The following is a 20,552-nucleotide window of genomic DNA, read 5'->3' on the forward strand; positions in this document are numbered from 1 at the left end:
TCTGACATCGCGTGTGAAATGGGTTCGCTCCCACTCATAGCGCACTCTGGTACTTAGACACTTTTAGATTCAAATTTATTCACTTTTTATACATTATCACATTTTATGGCTTCGTCACCTTCCAGGTGTCGGCTAGCACAGCTCGATTCAGGGTCCAAGTGGACTTTCTGGGTCGGGGTGTGTCAAGCGTGACGTCACATCCATCCAGACGCTCAAGCCTTGGATTTCCGTCTGACATCTTGGTTGGGCTCCCCTTAGCCTAATTGCTCGAGTGGGCTGGAGGGGTTTAATGGGGGATTGGATCGACGCGAACCACTATTGTGTTGAACTCTCTCAAAGACTCACTTAATATCTAAGTATGATCTGATGTATATGAACTTATATGACTCAACTACTTAATAAAAAATTTACGGGTACATTACATAAAACTACCTCAATTATTGGTCTAACCACAATCTCATACCTCAAGTTTTTAACATTGCAATGTCATATCTTAATTTATGAATTCGTTGCAATGTCGTACATCAGTTAAATTTTCTATCAATTTGACTATTAAATGATAACGTGACAGGAGTGGGACACACTCCTTCGCCAGCTGGACTAAAAAAATTAATTAATAATGTTTTACTTTTAACAAGTAAAAATCAATTAAAAAAAACTCTCTCAGCCGCAGCCCCTACCCCCCATCCCCAATCCTCTGTGGTGAACAGTAACCCCCCTTGTCCTCAATGAAAATTCCAGGGTTTTTACCTTGCATCAAGCTCTATAACTACCGGCATTTTGTCTTCTCCTATCCTGAGCAATGAAAAAATCGAACATTTTCACAATATACAATACTCAGTTTCTTCCTCCAACATTTTCTGAGCAACCAAACAAACCAAACCATATAATTTTTCCCAGAAAAAATTCAAAACCCAAGTTGAAAAATCACAAGAGAGTGCAGAACCGACTTTCGATCCCGAAACCGTGCATTGACAATGTAAATCCAGCAATTACAAGTAGGCCGCGATTCCCAAATCCCACAAATCAAAATTTACTAACCCCTTAAGCTTAAAATCCCAACAAATTTACGAGTTCCTAGAGTGGGATTCAAATTCCACGAAACTTTCATAGCCATTAAACCAAAACACTAGACTATTTCATCCTGGAGAAAATCAAGATTTAATTTTTAATTTAAACTCATGATGTTCTGGGGAAAATGATTTTTGGGCATCGGAGAGAAGACGCGCGGACGAAGGAGAGACCCTCCCCAAAATGACGATTTCCATTACTCCAAAATCCCTACCGCCCTTGATTCAACCAGCAGCGGCAACCACATCAGCAACGACAACGGGGATTACGGTAGACGGATCTTTAGAACTGTAAGAAATTGATATGCAATTGATTTGTATTTACTCAAAAGGTGGAGCCACCAACTTATAGTTACAGAAGCATCCTAATATGGTTCCTACAATCAAGCTAAGTCATCTACAAATAAGGAAACAAGTCATTTACAATATCGACAGATTCTACATTCCATTCTTAGCTCGATCTCCTTCAACACTCCCTGTCAAGTTGGAGTGTATGTTTATAACACTCAACTTGCCAAGGAGCACTTCAAACTGTGTCGAGCTTAATGGCTTAGTGAACAAATCAGCCGGCTGGTTTTCAGTTCGAATATGAGATGTCTGAATCATCCCTTGTTGAATATTCTCTCGAACCAGGTGGCAATCTATCTCTATGTGTTTGGTTCTCTCATGAAACACCGGATTCGATGCTATGTGTATAGCCGCTTGATTGTCACAGAATAAGGTTACGGGCTGTGTGTGATCAACTCCCAAATCCTTCAAAATATTCTTCAACCATGTGATTTCACAGCAAGTGGTAGTCATCGAACGATACTCGGCTTCTGCACTTGAACGCAATATTGTCGTCTGTTTCTTAGTCTTCCAAGAGAGCGGTGCTTGCCCAAGTAAAATGCAGTATCCCGTGATTGATCTCCTTGTGTCTTTGCAACGTGCCCAATCTGCATCACAAAATGCCTGCAATTGAAGTGATCCCGTAGATGGGAGCAGAATACCTTGACCCGATGTATGCTTAATATACTTAAGCACTTTATGGGCTGCTTCCAAATGCGGTTGTCGTGGCTTGTCCATAAACTGGCTTAGCACATGCACGGCATAAGTCAGGTCCGGCCTAATTATGGTCAAATATATCAATCTTCCAACCATTCTTCTGTATGCCGAAGCATCATCTAATAACCTTCCATTGGATTGTGTAGTGATAAATTTTGTTCCATAGGGAACCGAGAAGGTTTGACCCCTAAGAATCCAGCATCATCCAAAATCTCCAAGGCATATTTACGTTGCGACAAACTGATTCCATGCCGTGACCTGGCAACTTCGATGCCAAGGAAGTACTTCAGCTGTCCCAAATCCTTAAGCTTGAATTGGTTGGCTAAGAATAATTTCGTGTTCTCTATATCCTCCAAATTGTTCCCTGCCAATATGACATCATCAACATATACGAGTAATACCATGAGGTTGCCTTGACGACTTCGGACGAACAGAGAGTAGTCGGATCGTGACTGTTGGAATCCCGCAGCTTTGAGGGCAGTAGACAACTTGATAAACCACTGCCTAGATGCCTGTTTTAAACCGTACAACGACTTGTGCAATTTACAGACCCGATGCTCCCCCTTTCGTCCGAAACCGGGAGGCAAAGACATGAACACCTCCTCATTAAGATCACCATTCAAAAACGCGTTGTTCACATCCAATTGGTGGAGATGCCAGCCACGCAGAGAAGCCACACTAAGCAGGACACGGACGGTCACCAGTTTGGCAACTGGAGCAAAAGTTTCCCTGTAATCAATCCCTTCAACTTGATTGTAGCCCTTTGCCACTAAGCGGGCTTTGTAGCGTTCGACCGTACCATCAGCCTTCAATTTCACCTTATACACCCACTTACAGCCGATCAGCCGTTTATGAGGTGGCAACGGCACCAAGCTCCAAGTCTCATTGGCCTGTAGGGCATCAATCTCAGATTTTATGGCGGCACGCCAGTGTGGGTGTTGGACGACCTGAGAGAAACTTGTAGGTTCTTGAAGGAGAGTAAGGGTGGCAAGATATGTTTTATGGGTGTGAGAAAGATGATCATAAGACAAGAAATAAGAAAGTGGGTGAGCCGTACCTAAACGAGTGACCAAGTTCGTTGATGACGATGGTGCGGTCTTTGAAGGGAGGCTAGTCTCGAGTTGAAAGTCCTGCAAATAGGTAGACGGCCGAGTGGAGCGGCCGCCGCGGCGCGGAGCTGGGGTGAAAGGTGGGGGGACGGAGCAGGGAGGTCGGCAGTGGGTGAAAGTGGTAAGGGGATAAATGTGGAGGAGGAAAGTGGAGAGGTGGGTGTGGTGGGGGAAGAGATAGGGGAATGTGAGGGTAGATCCGTAGGTGGGTTGAGTAAAGGGGACTTGGGTGAGCCGGTGGGTAGAAGTAGCCCATCAAGGAGGGAAGACAGGTCCATGTCGAAATGTAAGGAGGGGTCAGGATGGGAGGATGAAAGAGTGTGTAAAGTGGGCGGATTAGTGGACGCATCGGAGTAGTGAGGAGGTAAGAAAGGAAAGGTATTTTCAAAGAAACTCACATCACGAGAAATAAGGACCTTTTGTTGACTAAGATCGAAAACAAGATATCTTTTTTGACCACGGGGATATCCCAGAAAAATGCACCAAGAGGCTCTTGGATCAAATTTGGAACGATTTTGGGTATGGGTAGAAGTAAAACACAAGCAACCAAAAACACGCAAATGGGAATAATTGGGAGAGCGGTTAAATAACTTCTCATACGGGGTTTTGCCACCAAGGAGAGGAGTAGGGGTTTGATTTACGAGATAGGCGGATGTGAGAATGGCGTTCCCCCAAAAACGAAGTGGAAGCCCGGCCTGAATAAGCAAGGCACGCGCCATATTTAACAGGTGTCTATGTTTTCTTTCAGCAACCCCATTTTGTTATGGAGTGTTGACACAACTAGTTTGATGGATTATCCCTTTATCCGCATAGAAGTTCCCAAGTTTGAATTCAGGGCCATTGTCACTACGTATGATCTTAATTGGGGAATCAAATTAAGTGGCAATCAAATTGATGAAATTAACTAGAAGAGTCCTAGCATCAGACTTGTGTTTCATAAGGTAAATCCATGTGCATCGAGTGTAGTCATCAACAATAGTAAGAAAATATTTTGCACCCGAAATGGAAGCAATTTTATAACCACCCCATATATCAATATGAATTAAATCAAAACAAGAATGAGTAGTAATTGAACTTGAAGGAAAAGGAAGTTTGGTTTGTTTAGCCAAATGACATATTGCACACTTGTCAGTATCACAAGAGGCTTGTTTAAAATTGAAAAAAGAGAATAATGGAAGAACTCTGGAAGATGGGTGTCCAAGACGTTGGTGCCAAAGGGTTGGGTTGGATTTTTGTGCCTAATTGCATGTTCCTTTCTTGGTGCGATCGAGATAGTAGAGGCCCTCCCGTTCAATTCCCGTCCCAATCATCATCCCCGAATGTAGGTCCTGTATAATACAAAATTGGTTAAAAAAGATGGTTATACAAGATGAATTGGCTAACTTGCTAATTGAAATTAAATTCAATTTGAAATACGGGACACACAAAACGTTCTCAAGGATGAGATTGGGGGACAATATGACTTTGCCAATGTGGGTCACTGGGGCCACAGACCCATTTGGCATTTCTACAGTGTGATTAGTGACCAGCCTTAAAGTAGAAAACAGGTTGGGATCATAGATCATATGGTCCGTGCAGCCACTGTCCAAAATCCAAGTACTTTGTTTGCCATTAGAGTTGAGTGAAAAAGTTTTACCTGAAAGTTCTTCATGGGTTGTGGAATTACCAACATGATTAGCGGAGGAAGACTTGATTTGCAGCACACTCAATATTTGTTTGCATTCTTCAGCAGTGAATGGGAATTTCATCTCCTTCTTCTCCGTCAGATATGTTGCTGCTTGGTTCCCTCTGGAAATCACGATACCATGATCAGCCTCAGCCGCTGCCTTCTTCTTGCGGCAATAATCGGCCGTATGACCCTTCCATCCTCAAAATGCACATTTTAGGTGTACACGGCAATTCTTGGTAGTGTGGTTTGTTTTGTTGCACTTGGTGCACTTCAACTCACCCTTTTCTCCTTCGGTTTCACGGCTCGATCTTCTCAAGGCAAACACAGCCGCATCTGGTTGTGCCTGAGCTTTATTCGTGGTTACTTCCGATTGTTTTTCATGTCGTAGTACAAGAGAGTATGCTTTGTTCACGGTTGGTAAAGGATCTTGCAGTAAAGTGTTGCTACGAACACTTGCATATGATTCACCGAGACCCATAAGAAACTTCATGGTCTTCTGCGTGTCCAAGTATGCAGCCACTTCCTTGACCGATCCACAGGTGCAGATCGGGAAGGTGCACAAAGCATCACGTTCGTCCCATAGTCCCTTCAATTTCATGAAGTAAGATCCCACAGACATACTTCCCTGCACATAATCATGAATCTCGTTCTCGATATTGAACAGTTGAACCACGTTCACATGTGAGAATCTCTCTTGCAATTCCAGCCACATCTGCCTAGCATTCTTGCAATTAATCACGCTGCTGGCGATGTCTTTCGACATCGACCCTAGCAGCCAAGTTTGGACCAATTTATTGCAACGATTCCACTACTGCCATTCATTTGGATCCTATCCATTCGGCTCCACGATCGAACCGTCCACGAGTCCGATTTTGTTCTTGACCGTTAAGGCCATAGTCATGGATTGTCTCCATGTGCTGTAATTATCTTCAACCAAGGGCTGCGGCACAAGGATAGCACCAGGTTGGTCTGAATGATGAAGGTATAGTTGGTGATTGGGATTATCCCACTTTGTTCCCGAAGCCGTGCCTGATGGTTTGTTCTCTGCCATGGAGGTCGGCTAGGGTTTTGTTGTGTTGCCCAGATCAATGCTCTAGTACCATGTAAGAAATTGATATGCAATTGATTTGTATTTACTCAAGAGGTGGAGCCACCAACTTATAGTTACAGAAGCATCCTAATATGGTTCGTACAATCAAGCTAAGTCATCTACAAATAAGGAAACAAGTCATTTACAATATTGACAGATTCTACATTCCATTCTTAGCTCGATCTCCTTCAACAAGAACCTTGAAGGCAGAGTAGACGAGGATTAGGAAACTCACGATCATCGCCAGGTCCAGGAATCGCTGGCTAGAAGCTCATACGGTAGTCAGATCCTCGAGTTCAGGTGAATGCCATGTCAGAGGACTCGGCGCAACGGCGAATGTAGACAGAGAGGAAGCCCATCAAGAAGCGACGAAAGAGAGAAGAGGGGGAGAGGCGCGAAGAGAGAGATATGGTTGTTTAATTAATTTGAATTTTTTATATAAAAAAACTTTACTTATTAATATTTAATTAATTTTTTAAATTCAGTTGGGTGATGAGTGGGCCTCACTCCTGTCACATCATCATTTAACAGTTAAATAACAGAAAATTTAACGGATGTCTAACATTACAATAAATTTATAAATTGAGGTATGACATTATAATGTTAAAAACATGAGGTATAAGATTGTGATTCGACTCATAATTAAAATAATTTTATGTAATGTACCCAAAATTTACTGAATATGGTGAGGGCTTTATATATCTGTAAAAGTCTTGTATCTCTTCAATTAAAAGGCAAATGTTGCACATTTTCTATTTAACTGAACAATCACAACTTTATTCATAAATATTCACAACTCGTCAAATATAATTTTCATTCGCATAAAATAATTTAATTCATTTTGAATTAAATTTTCCACAGTTTTTACAATAGGCCCGTCGATTCTTTATGAGAGCCCATAAAGATCAACTTGTTCACCACTTCCACTGGCTGTCTCCCTTTCCAGTTTCCTTCCAGGGCCCCCACCAACAAAGGCAAGGAGCTAGGCCGGTCCACAATTCAGCAGCCCAGAATGTAGAAAACTTCTCCGGCCTGAAATTTCTATAGCACCAAAATGAAATAGAGAAAGGAAGATTATTTTTCATTATTCTTTATTTTTTAATCATCAAATTGAATAAATCAACATAAACAACGGAAATAATAAACAAAGTTGTGTTAGAGGCTAAAAAGAGCGTGTATTTATCATTTCTTATAGAGAAAATAAAACGAGCATCTATAATTTTAATCACGTCCCTACATAAATTTATATCCACACCCAAGTTTCAATAACTCTTATGGCAAATTTAAAGCATTTACAATTCATCGGTCGTGATTTGGGGGTCATGGCTTAGATTAGAGGTTTGGCATTCATGATTGGCTCTTGGGTCTCATGTTTGGAGCCCTATAGCTCGGTTCATAGTCTCATTTTACACCATGTTAATTTACTTGGAATGATTGAAGTCATGAATGAGTAGATGACGCTTTACTACAAAAGCGAAAAGCAATCATGCCTATGCACTTTGGTGCGGGTTCGGTTCCCCTTACCTTTAATAGCTAACATCTAACCAACTAATATTATTGCTCTACTAAAAAATAAAATGAAGTCATGAGTGATAAAGTTTGTAATGAATGAGACGTCAACTACCTTATATTTTTTGTAGCCTTTCGTGTTCGAGGAGTGTTTCTTTGTAAATGTTGTTTTCCTTCTAGAAAATAAACCATCGTATATTTTTACTTAAAAAAAATGACCGTGTATATAATTCAAGAGCCGTTTGGAAACTATTTTGTTTTTATTTTTTAGTTTCTGGTTTTCAGTCTTCACTTTTTAAAAAATTGAAAACTGAAACCTTGTTTTGGTTACTATTTTGAGTTAAAAAAAAATTAAAATAGAAAACCAAAAAGTCAAAACTCAAGGTCAATTTTTGAAAACTCAAGAACTTGGTTTTTAGTTTTCATTTTATTTTAAACTGAAAAATTAAAGTGGTTACCAAATAAAAAATGGTTTAGTTTTCAAAAAAAGTGAAAACAAAAATTGAAAACGAAAATTTTATCAAGCGGCCCCTTAATTCTCAATTTTTTTGAATCATAAATTGTAGACCTAAGTATTGCTTATTTCGTATATATTAGTATATTGAAAGTTTAAACCCTAAAGTTGCAGTTAAATTTGTGTAGAAATTCACAAATTTCATCTCATTCCTCGATCAAACTTCTAACCACCAAGTTCATCATTCAAACACACTAGAAGGTAGTGTTGAAATCCTTAATTTTAAAATGTCATTGAGTTGTACTCCTCTTGGCCACAAACGATCATTTGATAAAACTTATATTTAAATAATTTGATTAACTATAAAGAGACCTTTAAAAAAGTTGACACGTGGGTCAATGAAGATATGAGATAAGTGGCTTGAAATGGATTCGAAGGAGCTTTCAATACATGGCTCACGTTTGGTGTTTCCGAACTTGTGGCTATGAACAAGTGGGTGTACCACTAAACAACCCGTGGAACCAAAATCTTGGTGTGTGGATCAGTTTTGGTCTTCCAGATGCTTCGCACTAACACACCTCTGCACCCCATTTTGTTGGTCTTAACTAATTATATATAGTGTATTTTAACAGGTCGAGATTTGGATATAGATCTAGTTGCATTCAATGGTCTAAAATATATGTCAACGTAGATGGCTTTAAAAGAAATTCGTAGTAATGATTCTTTAACTTTAACACATCAAAACGTGAAATTATGATTTTTTTTCGTCAACTCCGTCATAGTTCTGTCAAAATGAGTAATGTTGAAATGATCATTGCTACAATTGGGTTAAAATTGAGAGATTGTTTCTTCAATTGGTTAAAGTTGAGGGACCATTTCTACAATTGGATTAAAGTTGAGGGACTATTGCTACAATTTTTCTCATTTGGTTTTTCGTATTTGCTCCTTGATTTAGCCTCACGTGTGTTTTACGTGACTTATTTTGATGGAAGTTCTAACTGAGTTGATGAAAATGATTATAGTTGCACATTTTAATAAATTAAGGGATTAATGGTAACAAATTTTTTGTTGATAAATCATTATTACAATTTTCTCTATTTTTAAACTAATTCTAGATAAAGTCCACACCCTATGTGTGTGTAAATGTAAATATTAAGGGATGTGCTATCCATACACCTTTTTTTTTACTTCTCACACACCTCTTGTTAATTTATGTCTGTTGATCTTCTTCATTTCATCTGATCCGACGGCCGAAAATTAGAAGGATGTGTGAGAAGTTAAAAAAGGTGTGTGGATATCACACTCTAATATTAAAGATTTAAAAAGAAAAGTATACTTGAAAGAGAGAAGTTGGAAAGGGACAGAGGGCCTACGCGGGGTAGGTTTTATTTTTATTTTTTATTCTTTTGGAATTGGAGATATACTATAATGACATATGAATGAAAGAGTAGAAAAAAAATTTAGTGTGTGCAAAATTACATTATTGTCTATAATTTTATTTGATGGTAAAATACGAAATTGTCTTTTCACCTTCTTATTGGTAGTTTGGGGTATCTTGTTCTTGAATTTGTTATTAAAATAATGTTTATACAAAGCTTGTATTACAAAGAGATAATATTGAACAAGATACCCCAAGCAAATAAGGTGACAAATTCGTAACTTTTATCATCATTCACTTTCTTTTATTTAGAAAGACATGTTACAAAAAGATTGATAATCAAGAAGTTTAGTATCCATTTAAAAAAAAAAAAAAAAAAGAAGTTTAGTATGTATCACGATTTATTATCAAGTATTACAAATTTAAAAAACTTTTAGAGGCACGTAGCGCCTGTGAGTAAAAAATATCAACTAAAACAACATACTTTTAGGGACGCGTAGTGCCTGTTGTCACATCCCGGCCCGAGGCGGATCACTTTCCGAGCCCGCTCCACCACCATAGCACGATATTGTCCGCTTTGGGCTTACCATTCCCTCACGGTTTTGTTTTTGGGAACTCACGAGCAACTTCCCAGTGGGTCACCCATCATGGGATTGCTCTCGCGCGCTACTCGCTTAACTTCGGAGTTCCCATGGAAACCGAAGCCAGTGAGCTCCCAAAATGCCTCGTGCTAGGTAGATATGGGAATATACATATAAGGATCACTCCCCTGGGTGATGTAGGATGTCACAATCCACCCCCCTTAGAGGCTCGACGTCCTCGTCGGCACACCATGGCCAGGGTTAGGCTCTGATACCAAATTGTCACATCTCGGCCCGGGGCGGATCACTTCCTGCCCTCGCTCCACCACCATAGCACGATATTGTCCGCTTTGGGCTTACCATTCCCTCACGGTTTTGTTTTTGGGAACTCACGAGCAACTTCTCAGTGGGTCACCCATCATGGAATTGCTCTAGCCCATTTCTCGCTTAACTTCGGAGTTCCTACGGAACCCGAAGCTAGTGAGCTCCCAAAAGGCCTCGTGCTAGGTAGGGATGGGGAAATACATATAAGGATCACTCCCCTGGGCAATGTGGGATGTTACAATCCACCCCCTTTAGGGGCCCGATGTCCTCGTCGGCACACATGCGGCCAGGGTTAGGCTCTGATACCAAATTGTCACATCCTGACCCGGGGCGGATCACTTCCCGGGCCCGCTCCACCACCGCAGCACGATATTGTCCGCTTTGGGCTTACCATTCCCTCACGGTTTTGTTTTTGGGAACTCACGAGCAACTTCCCAGTGGGTCACCCATCATGGGATTGCTCTAGCCCCCTTCTCGCTTAACTTCGGAGTTCCTACGGAACCCGAAGCCAGTGAGCTCCCAAAAGGCCTCGTGATAGGTAGGGATGAAAATATACATTTACGGATCACTCCTGTGGACGATGTGAGATGTCACAACTGTGATTATAAAAAAATGCCTAAAATTAATTAAAGGATAGTTTAGATATAAAGTGGCAATGACATGAAAATAAAAACAGATTCAAACTTTTATTATAAAAAAAAAAAGAAAAAAAAAAAGAAAACCAATTTTAATTGAAAATATTATCACAAAATAATATTAGGTTAAACATTTGAAAACATCTCCTGCCTTCCTCTTCTGAATGTCATCGTTACTCTTCTTCCATACTCGAGTGAAAGGAGAAAAAACGGAGGCAGATTGTCTGCCATTCTGTTTGGGTGCCCTTCCCATTCCTTCATATTTTGTACGGTCACGGTTAAATTATGTTAACATTTTATATTGATTTTTTTATAGAGATAATATGACAAAAAGCAATAGGAATATAAAATGTTAACGTGACTTAACTGTGACCGCACAAATAGAAAGGGATGGGAATGACACCTAAACAGAAGGGCAAACAATCTACCTCTGAGAAAAACAGGAAGACAAAAATTGAGTTTTATGATAGGAAGACAATCTGTTAATCATCCATGGTGGAGTTATCTCTCTCAACCGAATGACCTTTTTTTGGGTTGAATGATTAGATTTTGTGCACGAACTCTTGCCGATCGTGCCTTTTTTACCCAAAAAATTTAAGTACATTTTAACTGATCAATCTTGATATGTATTCCTTGATGCTTCAATTAATAAGTATGTCGTCACTTAATATTAAGGTTTGGTAGTATTTTTCTTCATTTGTAAATAAGAGGTCTTAGATTCGTTTCTCGTCAAAGACGAATTTGAACTACATTATTGCTAGCCCATTGCGAGACTTAGCCCACTCTTAATGTAGATAATACCGTTTGTTAAAAAAAATAATAATTATGTCATGGTCAAGAAAATAATAATAATTATGTCGCGGTCAAGAAAATTTCATTGTCAATCCAAGAACGTCTTGATATCAAAGGGTAATTTCTATTTCATATAATTATCTTATGAAAACTGCTGCGAATTGTTAATGTCATGGCTAATTATTTTTCATGTACGTCATTTAGTTCGATTCTTGCTAAATACGAATTTGAATCACATTATTACTAACCACAAAATATCATTTGTTCAAAAAAAAAAAAATTCTCATTTACATCTGCTCTTATCTTCTTGAATTTCAAACTTCAAACTATGTTATTCAGAATTTCAGATTAGGGTAATTATATCAGTTTTCCTTCAATTTTTTTTTTCATCAGAAAAAAAAAGTTCTATTTTCTTTATTTAAAACCCTTGGATGTTATGCAATCTACGGTTGAAATAGAATGCAGAAATATTTGTCAAAAAACTTTGTCTCTGGATCCTAATCCCTTTTTTTTCATAAAACATTAACATTCATTTAACTGAAAGAAGAGTTACTAGGGCTACCCCAAAGGAAGGCAAAAACCGAACGCATATTGAGAAAATCCAAATGCACAAAGAGCCCAACCCAATAAGAAAAAAAGAAAAAGAAATTAAAAGAACCCTAATTCCTATCCCCCAAATGCAGACTTCAACTACCGCCACCGCCACAAATGCCTTGCCAGCAGCCATCAAGGCAGCCACACTAGAGAAAACAACCAAGTGGTCATTTCGACCAAGACATTGCAACACAAAAGTTACAAACCCGCAACCAAAAGTAGATCACAACCAGAATTCATTATCAGGAAAGTCGAACCAAGAGATAGTCGCTAGATCCAAATAGCCTTCACCAACCCTTGCAAATATATACAAATACAATAATAGATGGATGAGGGTGAGGCTAAAGGGATGTGTGAAATCAAAAACCCCTATTCGGGCAAAGTTGTAGATTGTTAAGCGATTTTAAGAGAGAAAAGGAGTGAAGTGATTTTTAAGGCGTTTCTATCCAAAGCATTTTTAACAAAAGTGTTTAAAAAACATGTGGTTTTTAGAGAAGCAGTTCCAAACAAGTTCTAAGTGTTAATGCATTGTAAAAACTTGTGATAAGTTTTATACAAGGCCACCAAACAGTAGTGACTTCTATTTACTTATGCTAAGAATCTCACACATACTACAAGACGATTATCTTTAGAAGAGTAGACAAACAAGAATTGTGTATGCATGTTGGGGGTGGGGGCGGCTTTTATTCATGAGAAATGCTATTATCTCGAGAAAAAAAAAAGTCATTTTTCATTTCCCTCAACACATTTTCTCTTTTGTATATTTAATTGTTTGAAATGCATACAACAACTCCTTATTTGTTTGATGTGTATGTATTTACCAACATACTCAAAAGTTTGTCAAAATTGAGTAGCACAAACTCTGCTTTCTCAACTTTCCAGCTTTTCTTTGGTTTTTTGGCTTTTGAATTAATCCCTTGTATAGCATTTCCTTGGTGGCGACTTGGTCGTGCGATGCTCATATTTGAGTAATTAATCATCTTTCTTTGTTTCCTACTTCTCTTCAATTCAATCCTTCCCATAAAATCTTTTTTTTTTTTTTTTTTTTTTAATTCCCATCCAGTATTACTCTGCTTTTGGAAGACTTTATTGCTATATCACACAGTCGAAGACCATAATTTTCCAGATTCACCCCAAATTTAGATGGAGTTTGTGGATGAAGTTACTTCATGTCGTGATGCAATTTTTCTTCATACTCCGGACTGTTCAATAGTACGGAAAATAAATGATCATGAATGAATTCAAGAAATATTTTTTTTTGCTTATTTGCCAATCTAATAGATATAAAGCCAAACTACCCAATAATTATGACTACTGAAGACTAACTCGTGGCCATGACCGTTATACTTGTTAGAGTTTTAGCTAGTTTTAGGCCATTTGGGCTTGACTTGATATAAACTTAAGCATGGTGATGTGAGTTTTTTAGTTGTTTATGTAGCTTTTCTAAGTTGTAATTTATATGAATTTTGTTATCTTGCGTATATTTTCAATGTATTATAATTTAACTATATTCGTTAAGACTGCAATAGTATAAAAAAAAAGTTCAAAAATGATACAAGTAAAAACGCGAAAAGAATTTTAATTTCAATGATTGGGCAAGGTCCTTGAAAGCAAGTCCACATCTCTACTTCCATTAATTGGTAGTGGAAGAATTTAATTTGAAGTGAAAATTGAAGTGGAGCCACCATGAGAAACACATTTTCCATAAATAGTAAGGAAATCAAAGAAAAAGAAAAAAAAAGAAAAAACCCAAATTGTCATACACGTCAACGTCACGTTTGCAAAGTACCAGCTGTCCACTATCTATATATAAAGTGACTCCATTTTCTCCTCCTTCCCTCACCCCCTTTTGTCTTTTGCCCGTCTCTGAGGAAACCAGAAAATCAATGGCTTTCTGGAGGAGGAAGGAGGGATGAGAACAAGTGGGAAGACAGAATGCGAACGCTTTGTGATGTGTGCGAGAGCGCTGCTGCCATTCTCTTCTGCGCCGCCGACGAGGCCGCCCTCTGCCGTTCCTGCGACGAAAAGGTTGTTCATTTCTTCTTTCCCTTTGCTTTTATTTATGCAAGCATTGACTTTTGGTTATATGATCCTTCCAATGATTTTAGCACTAAAAATTTGCAAGCTTTCGGGAATTTTGTAGGTCTGTTTTCTGATTGTTAATCTTGATTTTGATTATTGCAAGCTAAATCACAGGTTGTTGGGTTTTTTGGACAAGCGGAATATTCTACATTAATCTACACTAATGGGGCGGGGGTAGGGTTTTGAACTCGGGACGTAGTGGGTGGAAGAGGAAAGCCTAACCACCAGGGCAATCCACTACTCTGGCTATTGTGATATATTGTTGCCTGACAAATCACAACGTATTCAGCATGATTGGGCTTACTGGTTGTACTTGTCGGGCGAGTATACGATGTTTCGTATCAAATTATGAGCACCAGATGCTGTTAGAGTCATACTATACTTTCTGGATTTGTGAAAGTGAGATAGGTTAACATAATCAACAGTTCATATTAGTCATGAATTTTGAGATGTTTGGTTAGAGAAGTGATTGGTGATGGCTTGCTATCTGAATGTAGCGTGGTTCGAATATCATGTGTCTAGCGTGTGCTTCTTAATGTTGAAGTTTTGCTGCCATTTGTGTTTATGGAAATCATGACTACTGAACATTTGCCTTGCTTATTTAAATTATTAGCCCTTTCGCTCTTTTGCCTTTATAGCTCTCCTGTCAAATTATAGTAGAGGCATGATTTTGTTCTCTGTGTTGGAATTGCAGGTCCATCTGTGTAATAAACTTGCCAATAGACATGTACGGGTTGGGATAGCCACACCTAGTGACGTTCCTTGCTGTGATATTTGCGAAAATGCACCTGGTATGCTAGACTTCAATATTTTAAACTTTTAGTTTTTGTGAGCTATATTAAACTTATTTTCCCTTGAAAACATACATGTAGCGTTCTTTTACTGTGAGGTAGATGGTAGTTCTCTTTGCCTGCAGTGTGATATGATTGTACATGTCGGTGGGAAAAGAACCCACGGGAGGTATCTCCTCTTCAGGCAGAGAGTTGAGGTTTGTCTCTCTGCTGGAGAGTTCCGGTTAAGGTTTTATATATAGACCTCCAGAGATTAATTTCTTTTCTCTCTTGGGGCGTTTCTCTATAGTTTCCAGGGAATAAGCTTGGCCATTCAGAGGAACTAGGGCTTCAACCACTTGACCAAAAGAAGGTACAAAGGGACCAAAATCAGCTGCCTGATTTAAAAACAGGAGAGAATCAACATAATCACAATGTCTCTCCAACTGCAGTCCTAGACAACAATATTGATGGTGACTACAAGATGGACAATACACCCATTGATCTTAATACCAGGCCCCAAAGAATACACGGTCAAGCTTCAACTAACCAGGTATATCTATATATATATATATTTATATCCACATGTTGATTTTACTATCTGGTTCTGGTTCTTTAATAAGGCATATTCTTTTCTTAGTAACAAGGCATTCTTTGTCTTCTGAACATGCATTATGACGTGCAGTTTGAATGTTGTGAGCTGTATTTCTGTTCCTTTAATTATTTGCACACTATAAGCATTCTGACTAATCAAAACAATATTTATCTGGCTGTCGTATTTAGGAACAGGGTGTGGGAATTCTCAATGGTGTGAATGATGAATCTGCAAGTGTCGTTCCTGTTCGATCCTTCAGAAAGTAGCCTGGAAAGTGAGTGAGGTACATTTGGCATATCTCATTGTCCTCATCCATTTGTTTTATGTTTTCAAGATCTTCTTGTGCGAAGTTAAATTGTTGCTTTTAGCTGAGAAAAATTCTCTAGCATGACTTTGATATGTTTAAATTCAGAGAAGAAGAGGATTATTCAGATCAATGGTTTGCACATGCTTATGTAAAATACATGGGTATTTGCATTAGACTTTTGCTTTCAAAATGCTAGAAAATGAGTGAAACTTTTCTTATATTGGGTCACTAACAAGGAGGGATTTTTTTTATACCAGGCCCAAAGAACCGTACTTTCGGTTACCATACTTTTCACTCTTGAATGCAACATAAACAAGTGTGGGCATGTGTTCTTGGACTTGAGTCAATAAACTAAAGTGATGTAAACTGTTTTCTCTAGGTACCCAACTACCCATCCATTTGTGCCAAGCAGTCCATATTTGGTTTTGAGCAACTTTAATTGCTAGCAGAAAATGTTACAATTAAGGCTTACAAAAAAACTCAAATTTCTCTTGGTAATGCATTTTTTTCCCAAGGAACTTGGATGATAAGTTTGAACTCAGACAGATGGTTGACATTATAAGGAAATTGCACCCATTACGCATTTGTGGGAAGGGCAGGGTTCCATATAATCAAATGACATAAAAAAAAAATTACAAATTGGCAATAGTTTTCTAAGCAAGTACATAAGTTGGTGTTAATTAGATAGGTGAGCCCTAACCTGTGTGCCGCTGTATGCTTCACCTGGAAGATTCAGCTATAAGATGACAATAATGAATCCATGATGACATAACATATGCATAGGTCATCTGTTTGCTGTCAAAAAGTCAGCTTAATAAGGGAACCCAGAGTATACTTTATTTACATCTGACTGCTAGTAGTCTGGTTTGATAGAAGAGAATTTTCTCAAACACATAGGCTTTATGAATGAATCATATATCTCTCTTTGAATTGTCGTTTTTGTGCGGATTTGTTTTCTTCATTTCACATATGATGTGAAACTCATGGTATATCTTTGAACCAAAACTGAATATGAGCGGCCGCCTTCTCCCTCCACTTTGCATGTTAGCCTTACAGTCTTTAAAGGTTTGGTAGAAATAAAGAAATGGAGATTGCATTGGCTTCCCGTTATACTGTTTCCTTGATCAAAGAAAAGATAAGTCGGGGGAGAAAATAAGTTACTCAGTTTATCTTCAAAGGTTTGAATATGCTGTATATGTATCGTTACTTGTTTTGAAATTGGTGGAGTGTAGACATAAACAACTTGTTTAAGATTCCCATCTATTTGTATTTCTGTTTTCTGTCTGGTCATGTTTTTGAACTAACGAGATTACCTTTGTTCTTCTTCATCATTGTCCGAGAATTTTACTAACCCTTCTCTTCCTCTACATTGTGGCTGCAGATGGTCTGGACAAATTACCGTTGCAGAATCTTGATTGTTGACCTGTGCACTTGTATTCTTACTTGTACCTTTTCCGTTTTCTTTGGATCAGCATCAGTCTCTCACGTTCATTGTGCAAAGTAGATTAGATGAAGAAAATCTCTACCTCTGTATTATCGAAAGCAATGTGTATCGCTTGAAAGACAGACAAGTGAGTTATTAGTACAGTTTGTTCAATGTGTATGTTATCGAAATGCAATACCGTTGTTGACATTGGTCTTGCGCTGCGATGACATTTTTAAAAATCTGAGGAAGAAAATGTGAACCAACTTCAAATGAATTTGGCTGCTTTTCCCAAAACTCGTGATTTGGCTTTCAAATGAGAATTTAATCGGGATTACTAAATCTATTTTAGCTTCTTACCAGAGTGCTTATGCACGAAGGTGATCCAAGGAGGGAGAGAAACGTTCCTGCAGCACCTGTTGCATGAAATGGGCGTCACACGTTCTCTACGTCATGTGCTACCATACAACCATGAATGTGGGGCACCCGTTTCATGCAACATGTGCGGAAAACATTTTCTCCTGAGAGCCCAAGTTGAAGGCTTATCCCGAGAAACACATGACGGGGATGTATCCTATGATGTGTTCTAATGATTCGAACCAGGTTATCTTGGTAGATTATGATATAGTCAAATGATTCAACTATTTATTTAGAGTGGGAGAAATCACTGAAAAATTCGAGCTTTTTTCGGGGTTGAGGTTAATTAATGAACTGAAGATGCAAATCACAAGCATTGTAATATCTGGTTGAATAACTACCGGCTAACACTCATCATCAAGAAGTTTATTAAGTTGCTAAAAAGTACGTAAAATGTTCAACAAAAATAGTCTTTCATGGCTATAAAGCATTACACACATTAGAGATGCATGTCTGGTTCTTCCATTAACATCACCATCATCATCTTCCCTTTGTTCTTCATCATCTACAGCGTCGGTGCAAATTACTTAGTACACATAGCCCTTGACAAACAATTCCTTCTTTGCCTCCTCTGATTCTCCCTCTCCGGTGTACTTGCCCAGCTGTGCAAGTGAGTTGGCCTTGGCACGGATGAGCAGAGTATCCTGAGCTGCCTTCACGTTCTCCGGTCTGCCTCCCCATGTCTTCAGGCAGGTATTTTGGAGAGCTCTGGCGTAGGAGAACGACACGTGCCATGGGTTTGGTGATTGGTTCATCGCGTTCAAGTTGAGGGTTGCTTCAACTTCAGATTGTCCACCGGACAAAAACTGCTCAACAAAACACAATTCCAACATCAGTACATGATATATTCTCATCACAGAAACACTTAATTAGCATCAAGTTTTTCAAACACTTGCCATGATTCCCGGGACAGATGGGGGGATTCTCCTGTGGAGTAGCTTGAGGGTGTAGTCAGCAACCTGTTGAGGGGTGGCTCTTTCCTTGGCCTCAGCACCAGGAGTAACCATGCTTGGCTTGAGGAGGATACCCTCGAACAAGACGTTGTTCTCAGCTAGGTAGAAGAAAACCTCGGCCCAGACCTTCAAGGCGACTTCGAAAGTCCTTTCAATGGTGTGTTCACCATCAAGCAAGATCTCTGGCTCGACAATTGGGACCAACCCGCTGTCCTAAAGAATCAAGAAGCAAACACTTTCTCAATTAGAAACACATCCTAACTAGACACAAAACAAAACCCTGTGGTCTAAGTAGCAACTTAATAGAAATTAGTCAATCAATTTTGAAATCATAACTTGCATAGGATATCAGTTCTCTTACTTGAGCAATGGAAGCGTAGCGGGCGAGACCCCATGCTGCTTCCTTTACTGCAAGAGCTGATGGGCCATTGGGGATGCTCACAACGGTACGCCTAGTTCATCAGAGTTGGTAATGATGTTACATTTGATTGTCATCGATCTACCTTAATGAGCTAGAATATAATTACCGTCATAACATGGAGATTTTATCCTTACCATTTGGCGAAACGAGCTCCCTGCTGGTAGTAGGCAGCTGTGCGAGAGGCAAGACCATCAAGACCTTGGCACCATGACTCATCGTTGGAACCCGTTAGGGGCACCAAACCCTGTTGTTTTAATCAGAATATGCAGCAACCATAAGTTTGTGTACTAATACTATGCTTACATTAAAGTAATGTTTGCTTGGTATGTAAAATTATGACTTACCTTGTCGACTTTAATCCCAGGGACGATGCCTTGCTCAACGAGCACATCAACGATCTTCTTTCCATCAACGGTGGATTGGTAGAGAGTCTCCTCGAAGAGAATGGCACCTGAGATGTACTGGCCAAGGCCCGGGGCGGTCACAAGGAGGGTACGGTAGGCTTGGCGGTTGGCCTCAGTGTTCTCTAGCCCGATTGAGGCAAGACGTTTGCCACAGGTTGCATTGGACTCGTCCATGGCCAAGATTCCACGGCCTGGGGATGCAACAGTTTTCTATACCCAAAACAAAAACCACACCTCATCAAATTCAGACCTCAACAGGCAAAGGTGCAATTTAAAGATAAAACTTTTCGTGACTAAAACAGTTTAGCATATTACGTTATCAGACTATCAACTTGCACCGCATGTTCAAACAAAAATCTAGCTTATCAATAGACAATAGTTCAGATTACGAGTCTAGAAACGTGTCGAACTGTTTTAACAAGATAACATTTCAAGATTTTCAGATTTTCTTGCGTATATATTCTAGAGAGAATAATGATATTGTACAAGTCTTATAGCAACTAAAATGTTGTAAAACTTACAGCAGTCTTAACAAGCTCATCAGCATAGGAACCGGCACGAATGGTTAGACCAGACGGGGCAGTGGGGAGGCATCTGACCACCGAAGAGGCGGAAGGCTGGCGGAGGGTCTGACCCTTCACCCACTCAGATTTGTCGAGAACCGGAGAAGACTTGAGGAAAGATGCAGAAGCCATTGTTAGCTACAAAGAGCGGCAGCCTAGTGAGAGAGCAAAGATTAATATAATCTTATCTCCTATGGCAAAGCTCTCTTGCTCTTTGCCACACATGCACTCACTCTCTAGATTTATAACTGTTGTGTGTAACAAAGATGTCAAATTTGAGGCTGCTGTGCTCCGGCCAATCCCACCCCGCCGTGTGGATGATAACCTGCTGACTTGGCTGGCTGCGTACGTGGTTCAGACACGACGAT

The 20,552-nt window shown here is 39.3% G+C and overlaps 3 protein-coding genes across 6 annotated transcripts; 1 reads left to right on the top strand and 2 right to left on the bottom strand.

Annotated features, from left to right (window-relative positions):
* Positions 1-4,513: 4,513 nt before the first annotated feature.
* On the bottom strand, positions 4,514-5,655 carry LOC137728110 (uncharacterized). The gene is made up of 3 exons (XM_068466992.1): positions 5,172-5,655; positions 4,860-5,090; positions 4,514-4,551 (listed from the first exon to the last, which is right to left on the bottom strand). Exons 1-3 carry the CDS (start codon positions 5,653-5,655, stop codon positions 4,514-4,516), a joined length of 753 nt encoding a protein of 250 aa, XP_068323093.1.
* Positions 5,656-14,099: 8,444 nt separating this feature from the next.
* Positions 14,100-17,636, top strand: LOC137727904 (B-box zinc finger protein 18-like). 4 transcript variants are annotated; one of them, XM_068466768.1, is made up of 6 exons: positions 14,100-14,277; positions 15,026-15,122; positions 15,204-15,319; positions 15,412-15,654; positions 15,885-15,979; positions 17,385-17,636. In XM_068466768.1, exons 1-5 carry the CDS (start codon positions 14,185-14,187, stop codon positions 15,960-15,962), a joined length of 627 nt encoding a protein of 208 aa, XP_068322869.1. In that variant the 5' UTR covers positions 14,100-14,184; the 3' UTR covers positions 15,963-15,979; positions 17,385-17,636. The 4 variants fall into 4 exon arrangements, with proteins under 4 accessions (XP_068322869.1, XP_068322870.1, XP_068322871.1 ...); XM_068466769.1 differs by having other exon boundaries at positions 15,885-15,970; XM_068466770.1 differs by having other exon boundaries at positions 15,891-15,979.
* Positions 17,637-18,154: 518 nt separating this feature from the next.
* Positions 18,155-20,408, bottom strand: LOC137727902 (fructose-bisphosphate aldolase 1, chloroplastic). The gene is made up of 6 exons (XM_068466766.1): positions 20,143-20,408; positions 19,562-19,831; positions 19,352-19,461; positions 19,158-19,248; positions 18,740-19,009; positions 18,155-18,649 (listed from the first exon to the last, which is right to left on the bottom strand). Exons 1-6 carry the CDS (start codon positions 20,314-20,316, stop codon positions 18,371-18,373), a joined length of 1,194 nt encoding a protein of 397 aa, XP_068322867.1. The 5' UTR covers positions 20,317-20,408; the 3' UTR covers positions 18,155-18,370.
* Positions 20,409-20,552: the final 144 nt, after the last annotated feature.

The sequence above is a fragment of the Pyrus communis genome, chromosome 3, assembly GCF_963583255.1.
Source record: "Pyrus communis chromosome 3, drPyrComm1.1, whole genome shotgun sequence".
Taxonomy (NCBI): Eukaryota; Viridiplantae; Streptophyta; class Magnoliopsida; order Rosales; family Rosaceae; genus Pyrus; species Pyrus communis.